The sequence below is a fragment of the Colobus angolensis genome, unplaced genomic scaffold (genome assembly GCF_000951035.1).
Source record: "Colobus angolensis palliatus isolate OR3802 unplaced genomic scaffold, Cang.pa_1.0 Scaffold59, whole genome shotgun sequence".
Taxonomy (NCBI): Eukaryota; Metazoa; Chordata; class Mammalia; order Primates; family Cercopithecidae; genus Colobus; species Colobus angolensis.
This window is the reverse complement of record NW_012119487.1, coordinates 10876314-10885027: the sequence shown is the minus strand read 5'-3', so window position 1 is coordinate 10885027 and position 8714 is coordinate 10876314. Positions and strand designations below refer to the sequence as shown.

Below are 8714 nucleotides of genomic sequence, written 5' to 3'. Positions count from 1 at the left end.
CCCCGGGACAATGGCCCCACATGAGAGTTGGGGTGCACCCCGGGACAATGGCCCCACATGAGAGTTGGGGTGCACCCCGGGACAATGGCCCCACACGGGAGTTGGGGTGCACACCGGGACAGTGGCCCCACCCCAGCCCTGGCTGATTGTCGGGGTGCACCCCAGGACACTGGCCCCACATGGTCACTTAAATTCACATCCAACTGAACCAAAGTTAAATGCAATGTCAAATGTACTTCTCAGCCACGCGGGCTGCCTTTGAGTGCTTCAAGGCCTGAGGGGCCAGGGCCCGTGAGGCACGCTGTGACCAGGACAGCTCTGTGGGCACAGTGTCCCCACAGCCCACGATGGCCAGCACTTTTCTGAGGTCTCATGAGTCGCTTGGAGGCTCGGCATATTTCAGCCATTTTTCACTCCCAGGACACAAAAGACAAAGAAATGCTCATGTGTGGTGCCTGCCAGCCTGACGTAGGTGAAATACTTGGAATACATTAATCCTAAACACTCTTTGCCGCAAAGTCTAATTTCCGTGGACGGGAAGCATTTTCGTATTTATCCAAAACCAATAAAGATAGCTAAGGTCGTTAGTGCAGATTTGTTTCCCGAGAGCTGGTGACACCTGCACAGAGCTGAGCCACGGGGACACCTGGGGCTGGGAAGTCTGGTTGTCACGGCAACCGAGTATGAACAAGCTGTGCGGCCGGGCGCAGGGGTCACCGAGGCCACTTCCTGTTTCTCGGCAGCGCCCACGGACAGCCTTAAAATATGTAACAGTCCGCTAAACTCCTCGTAACTGAGAGTGTGTAGTTAAGACAATTTTATCTAAAGCACGAAAGCCCTTAACCAGTGCTTTCGGAGATGTCTGCTTGCTAGTAAATGCATTCCCGTTTGCCATCTGATCTCTGGTTTAACCCAGCCAGCTGCCCCGCGCCACAGCCCGATGCCACATTCCCAGCTCTGCACCTATATGTCTTGTGGGCAGCAGAATGGCGGCCCTCCCATGAAACGTCCTCAGGACGTGAGACGTGGCCAGCGGGCAGATGCAGCTGTGACAGCTCAGGCCGGTTCTGGAAGTTCCTGTGCAGAGTTTGGCTCTGGGTGACCGCAGGCCAGGGAGCTGCAGCCCACTCGGGACACAGCCTGGCCAATCCCAGAGGAGGGAAGGAGCCCACGGTCGGGAGGGGGCTGGGGGTGCTGGGCGAGCACAGCAGCACTGCTGTCCCCTGGGTCACCTCTGGGGTGGGGCGAACGTCAGGACCTCCCAGCACCCTGCAGACAGCCCCGGTACAGGGGTGGGCATGTCTCCTAGGGGAGGGCAGCCCTGCCTGGTCATCTCCAGTGAGCCGGAGGGTTCAGCAGGCCTGGCCAAGCCCCTAGAATGGCCCCTGCCCACAGTGCACAGGTGCGGCATTTCTTCACATGGGCTTGCGGAGCACGTGCTTGGCGTGGCCACACCATGGCTGTGTGTTGCCCATGTGCTTGGGGGTGGTGAGATGGTGACGACCCGTCCCCCGTGGTACCGACATGAGAGTGGGCTTTGGGCCTGGTTCCCCACAGGATTGCGTCTGTGTGCTGGGCTGCAGATGGGCCCATACGCGTGACGTTAGCTCTGCCTTCAGGATGAGTTTGCAGCGTGGCAGCCCCTGGGTGGCATCTCCATCCCCAACGCTGAGCACACCGGTGCTCTTGGAGCTGGCTGCAGAGCAACCGCCAGAACAGACCCAGAGCTCAACACTCAGAGGGTCTGCAAAGGGACACCCGGCACACAGCCAGCTGCCAGGAGAGGGGTGTTCCTGATGTACCTTCAGTTGCTGCCGGGGAGCCAGCGAGGCATCCCAAGGACGCAGGCCTCAGTGCAGAGCCTCCGCTTGTCCTTCTGAAGCCTTTTCAAACTTGGTCATGAAAGATGTTTTCCCTGTGGCCGGAGACGTGGAGAAGTGGGTTCTGGGGCTCTGCATGTGGGTGGGTCACAGACAAGGCCACCTGGTGTCCCAGGGCCATGTGGGTGTGGCCTACCAGTGCCCACCCCCGCCACTGGCTCGCAGCCAGAGCTGATCTCCCCAGCCGCCATCATCCAGCCCCAGGGGTGTCTGTAGCCCACAGCCCTTCTGTTCTGTGATAGTGCAAAGTAAGATTTGCAGTGCTATTTCATAACTTTTCATCCTAAAATATAACCTGTGAAAACGAAGGAAACTTTTAAAAGCTCCCAGCTCTCTCTGGGGCCGCCATTAGAAGCCCCTGGGGTGGCAGAGGGCGGCCCGGCGCAGAGCTGAGTGACAGGCAGTCAAGAGGGAAGCGCTTTGCTCCCTCGTCCCCGATTTTAACAGCGAACTTAATGGATTTCCTGTTTCTAACGTGGATGGTGGCTGTCATTTTTGAAGGATCCATCTGTGCTATATTTAATGACTCTCTTAGTAACTCAAATAGTTTCCACAGAGTTAATGAGGCCTCAACTGGCATTCTCTCCTACAGTGGCCATTGCAGTGACTTGCACCTCCAAAACGTGTTAAATCACGTTTCTTCCCTGGTCAGAGGCGGCTCATCCCACAACCCACTGGCCCCACATCCCTCCCTGTGCCTGAGGCTGGGTGCCCCCACCCTGCACACCTTCTGCACCTTCCGAACCTCTGCCCCTCACCGGTGGCCGAGCAGCACCTGGTTGTCACCTGCCCTGGCCCCCCCACGTCCCACGTGCCCCGGCCCCCCACATCCCACGTGCCCCGGCGTTCCACGTCCCACGTGCTCCAGCTCCCCACGTCCCACCTGCCCTGGCCCACGCGTCCCACCTGCCCCGGACCCTGTGTCTCACCTGCCCCATCCCCACATCTCACCTGCTCTGGCCGCCAGTGATGGTGCTCGTCTCACCTGCCTGAGGCACCACAGTCGTCCCACCCTGCATCTCTCTCGTCCCACACGGCTGCTAGCCTACAGGACTTCCATCTGAAAAACCCCAGCTCAGGCTCCACCCCAGCGCTCTGCCTCGCCAGCAATGCACCCTGTCCCTAGGCTGGCCTGGGACTCTCCGTCGTTTGATTGAGGTCCCCAAGGCTGGTGGTGCATGAGTGTGCTGCTGGCCACCCAGCCTAGCCCTGCCCAGAGCATCCTCCAGGCATCCCTCCACGTGTTCCCACGTGCCCTGGGCTGATTGCGCCTCTTGGTGGCAAATCTTCTGGTTCTTCAGTGGCAGAGGGTCCCTCCTCAACCTGTGATTCCCATAAATAGAAAAGGAATGTCAGCATGCACCTCTGCCTGGGTTTTATTTGGGGAGCAGGTGCCTAGGAGCTTGGCTGCAGAGTGAGGGACCCCAGCCGTTCTGAGGATGAGGAGGGCTCTCTGACCCCCCTGTGGTCTCTGCCTGCCCTCTGCCCCCATCCTGCGCCTGGCTTCTCTGGCGTTTCAGACCTGTCCATACCCATACCTCCTCACACCTGCGCACACAGGGCCCGCCCAGCCTGAACGTCCCCGGGCGTCGCCCCTTGGTCGCCCCTTGGCTCTTCAGAGCCAGATCTAGGGTGAGTTTTTCTTTGGCTGTTTTTAAATCGGTGCTCTTAAAACAAGTAGCACAAGACCCTGCCATCTAGGAGGCAAGCATGGGACGGTGAAAACCCTACAAGCCCTCGGGCCGTGGGGGACACCCTTCCTGGGCCAGCCCAGCAGGCAGCAGCGAGGCCGGGGTCCTCAGAGCCACTGATTTAGGGCTGAGAGCTGTGTGGCCCTCTGCGTCAGTCACTACTTAACATTAGTGATTCGCACTTGGAGATTTAGTTCAGAGAAACCACATTTCCATCTGATTCCAGGGCAGTGAAATTGTGTCACCAGCGGCCACGGGAAGGATGGGAGAGAGTATGTCTGGTTTTACACTTGGAGAACTGGAGCGATCACGGGCCTCAGGGCCCGCAGCGGCGTGTGTTCTCTCGTGGACTGTATGAGCAAGCGTCCGGTCTGTGTCCTGCAGAGCAGGAAGGTCGGGTGTGGGGAGCCTCCCTGAGTCTTGTCCTGTCCAGCCTCTACCCATTTGGGTCAGGGCTGTCTTCACAGGGTGCCAGAAGGGTTGGCACTGAAGCAACCTGCAGTCCCCCTTAAATGTGGAGACGTTTGCTCCCCTCCCAGGAGGGGTCGGGGCAGCCCAGGGCCCAGTGGTGGGGATGTCCGTGTCCCCGGGGCTCAGCATCTCGGAAGACAGTGCGTGCAGCTGCAGCCGCCAGGCCTCGTGCCCCATCAACGATGGTGAGAACTGATGCCAAAGTCTGGAGCTCTGGGGAGCCGCTCCGAGAGGCACCGCGTGGCAGTCGCCATTGTCTGCAGATTTTCTTTTCCCAGTATTTCGTCTTAAAGTTCCGTTATAAACCGAGGCCTCAGAATGCCCGTCAGGGTGTCAGGCGTCTGCAGGTCTGGCCCTGGCCTCGCCTCGCCGTGTGCCTCGGGGTGCCCCACGGCGAAGCCTCTGTCTTCTGTGTGCCCCACATCTCCTGTGGCTCCAGACCTGACATCCAGAGCCTTCAACCCTAAACTGTCTCCAGCAAGGCAGTTATGAAGCTGCATCCTCGTTTCTGCCTTTTCTGATGCCCCGAGACGCCTGTGAATGGCACAGTACAGTTACCTGCAGCGCTGGCTGGGCTTGCAGGCCACAGGCTCCTGCCTTGGGCCCCAGCCTGGCTGTGGATCTGTGTGAATCCTCAGGGGGAGGGCAGCTGAGAGGCACTGGTGCCCACCTGTACCTGGGTGCTGGGGCACTTGCATCTCCTCTGCACCAGCATCGGGGCATCCAGCAGGCAATGAGCAGTTAATATGGGTGCACCAGGCAAGGTGCCAGGGCAGGAGTGGGGCGACGCACCCTGTCCAGCGGGCAGGGCTCAAGAGCGTCTCCCTGGGCCCTGCACAGGCAGCTTCTCTGGTGATTGGACCAGTGCTGTCTGTGTCACAGGAAGGAGAGTAGTGGCCATGGAAGTGAACGTTCCCCACGAGAGCTGCTGCCCAGTTCCCCAGGCAGAGCATACCAGGCTCCTCCCGGGGCTGTGCTCAGTCTCTCGGAAAGCCCAACACAGCAAGTGGTGGAAATGACGCCGGGGCAGTGGAGTGGAGCAGGGGCCCTCCTGGAGCCTTCCCCCTGCTAAAGGGAAGGGAGGTCCCTGGGGAAGAGCAGGGCGTGCAGATGCTGATGCCCGGCGGGCAGTGCGTGCAGCTGTGCAATGGGAAAGGCGCCGAGGGGGCGAGGACTGCTCTCACCAGCAGCGTCTGCCGTGGCCCTGCATGTTGCCACCTCGTTCGGGTGCCTCAGGCTCGCTTCATGCAGCGCTGGTGTTTGCTGGGTGAGAGCTGCCTGGAGAGCCCTGGCCCTGGCCCTGGCGCTGGCGCTGAGGCCGCCCTGGCAGCGTGCTGCTTATTGACTTTCCTGGGGACGCGTCGTCCGCCACGCTGAGGCGGAGAACAATGGCAGCCCTTGTGCATGCCGCGCAGCTGCTGGAATTCCACAAGACCCAAGCAAAGAAAACAGAAGCAGGTGGGCCCAGGGCAACCCTTTCCTTCCCGGGGCATTCGCAGGGCCCAGCCAGCTGGGCAGCTCTGGCTTCCATGGGGAAGATGGGGCCCAGCGAGCCTGGGGCGTAGGCAAGGTGGAGGAGGTCCCGCTGCAAGACCAGCAGGCGTCAGCTTGGCAGCCTGTGCCCTCCACAAGCCGGGGCAGCATAAGGACCGACCGTCTGTCCATTCAGAGACCAGGGCCACGCTGCCTCCATGCACACCCATCTGTTTATTCAGTAATTGGCAAACGTCAGTGTGGACTTGCAGGCGTTTATTTTGCCCTTTGGGTTACAATCCAGTGCTGCTGTAGCAGCTTCTTCACAGGTTTTTTTTTTTTTTTTTACCATGTATTTACCATAATATCTCATACAGACGAGTTGAACCAATGGTTAGAGGAAGCTCCCCATGAGCCTCCGTCCGCTTCCCCCCTGCACTCTCCCCTCCACTCTGGCGCGTAGACGCTGCCCCCCCCCAAGCCTCCGTCCGCTTCCCCTCCGCACTCTCCCCTCCACTCTGGCGTGTAGACGCTGTGGTGGTGTGAGTCATGTGATCGTTGTCATGCTGGGCAGCGGGTGGCCTCTGTCCCATCCGGCATCCTCAGAGCCCAGGAGGGAGCCTGGCCTGTGGGGTCTCCGGGCCCCTGGGATGTGACCTGCTATGGACAGACGCGAGCTGTGGGCAGTTTCCAGCAGCCACATTCGTGGTGGCTTCACCTCTGAGAACAGCACTGGGATGGCGACCCGCGTCTGCGTTCTTCTGCCGGGTTTCCAGTGGGAAGGATCCATTGGGCCCCCACATGTCCCCACATCCAGTGGCAGAGCTGCTGCCTTATCCTGGGCCCGTGAGGGACTGACCGGTGTGGTTCCATGTGACCGACCATGACCTGCCTCTGCATCTTTGCCTGGCTTCCATGCCCGCCTGGGAAGGACAGGGCCAGAGGGAGACACTGCCTCACACAGAGGCCGGGCTGCTGCCCCAGTGCTGCTGCGCCAGTGCTGCTTCCGGGCTGGGAAGAAGGTGAAAGCTATTTTCATGCAAACCTACGGGAGGGAAAAGGCTTCCCCCAAACATCCGCTGGCAGCACGTATGCTGGGCGCATTCTCAGATGTCAGGTCTGTGCAGCGTCCTGCGGGGTGGCAGGTAGAGCGGGGCCTTTCCCTCCAGGGCAAAGGGTGCCGAGGTCACGGGAAGCCCTGACCTGGGCCCCAGGTCCCCCACCAGAGCTCCCACTGCTGCAGACCTGACCTTGCATGTCGGTGCTGAGACTAACACGTGGGGGTTGGTGCCTCTCCGCAGCAAGGTCAGCCCTGTTTTAAGGACCGTTTCCATTAAACTGAGTTTCTGAAATGATTTCTTGGTGAAATGTGTGGCTTCCATTAACTCACCCTTGGTATGTCTCATTGTTGTTTTAGGATGGGAGTCCCAGCTTCTGGAAACGGGGTTCCTGGGGATCTTCCTGTGCCCGCTGTGGACACTGTCGAGGCTGCCCCAGCACACCCCCACATCCCGGATTGTCCTGTGGGGCTTCCGGTGGCTCATCTTCAGGATCATGCTCGGAGCAGTAAGTGGAGCTCTTCTGTGCGGTGTTTGGGGAATAACAGTGGCTCTTTAACCTTTGCGGCTTCTAGGAAAGGTGAGGCTGTTTCTCTCCGCCCCCACCACCCTCTGTCCCCCCGTCGGCATGGCCTGGCTAACAGCCTGCTCTTCTGCCCCTTCAGGGGCCTGTGTTTGAACCCTGGGGGCTCGGCTGGCTTTTCCCAGGCGTGTTCGTGATCACCATTTCTGGGAAAGAGCCACACCTCTGAGTCCATTTCAGGAGACTCAGAGAGGAGCACTGGGCGCCCTGCTTCCCCCACCAGCCCTCCTGTGCTTGCTGGAGTGTCCGAAATGTTTCAGAGCTTGTTTTTAAATGACAGAGTCTCAGACCATGGTGGGCGCGTTGGCAGACATATTCGAGGGTGAAGGAGGCATGAGACCCGCCGTCCTGACGCTCAGGGAAAGCGCGGCCTCCTTGCGTGCGGTCTCTCAACTGCGTCCTTCTTCCCGGGTGCCTGGCCTGCTGGGCTTTGGCGTCTCTTAGGACAGCCAGACTGTCCAGGTTCCCTGCCGAGCCCTGGCGTGGGGTTGGCGGATTCCCTGCTGGGCCCTGGTGTTGGGGTGGCGGGCTGTGTGTGCTTCCTGCCCAGCCAGGGGCTGCCCATCTGCGTCTGCCCTGCACACGGTGAAGACACATGCCAGCCCTGTGTTCAGCTTCAGTAAATGTGACCTCTGAGTTCACAAAGACATGATTTGCACTTTAAAATCAGGAGCGACGTGGTCCTTTTGACGTCTGCTGCACTGACCAGAGCTACGCAGCTCTCACTTTCTCTTCCGCTTCACATGCTTTGTTAGTAAGATTTTAATTTTGGGCTGGAATGATAAAATCTTCATGTTTTTGTGTTGGAAACCACATCATACAGATACACTCTCTGAGCATCTGTTCGCTTAAGTGTTTCATGGAGGATCCGCCGAAGACGTACAGAAGAGTTGGGCACAGCCCCAAGGAAGTTGTCCCTTGGGGAGCACGTCCCAACAGCACGTGCTCACGCCAGGGCCACGGCCAGAGCGCACCGCCATCTCGGCCACTCCTGCAGTCCGGAACGTTCCTCTTTTCTCCCTGGCCTTGAGGCGTGGCTACTGTGCCTGTGTTCAGCTTCAGGTCATTCGGGTAGGGGGCCCGAATGCTGGGCAGCCCCTTTCACCCTGTCCCCCGGGGCAGCTTCAGACACTTCGGACACCCAATCTCGACACAGCACCAGCCACGGACTCAGGAAGCCACGACCTCACGTGGTATCATGTAACGTGGTTCGCTGTAACGTGGAGTGTGGTTTGGAGTAGCGTGTAGCGTGGTTCAGTGTAGTGTGTAGTGTGGTTCAGTGTAGCGTGTAGCGAGGTTCGGTGTAGCGTGACTCAGTGTAGCATGTAGTGTGTTTCAGTGTAGTGTGTAGCGTGGTTCTGTGTAGCGTAGCTTGGTGTAGCGGGTAGTGTGGTTTGGAGTAGCGTGTAGCGTGGTTCAGTGTAGCGTGGTGTGTGGTTCAGTGTAGCGTGTAGCGAGGTTCGGTGTAGCGTGACTCAGTGTAGCATGTAGTGTGTTTCAGTGTAGCGTGTAGCGTGGTTCAGTGTAGCGTGGTTCAGTGTAGCGTAGCTTGCTGTAG

At 59.2% G+C, this 8714-nt stretch overlaps 1 protein-coding gene across 1 annotated transcript in view; it reads left to right on the top strand.

The window, feature by feature from the left end:
* Positions 1-8714, top strand: part of LMF1 (lipase maturation factor 1) — a 110769-nt gene that overhangs the window by 44648 nt on the left and 57407 nt on the right. Inside the window, exon 4 of the mRNA XM_011962454.1 lies at positions 6933-7081. Coding sequence (XP_011817844.1) covers positions 6933-7081 — 149 coding nt within the window. The remainder of the gene's footprint in view (positions 1-6932; positions 7082-8714) is intronic.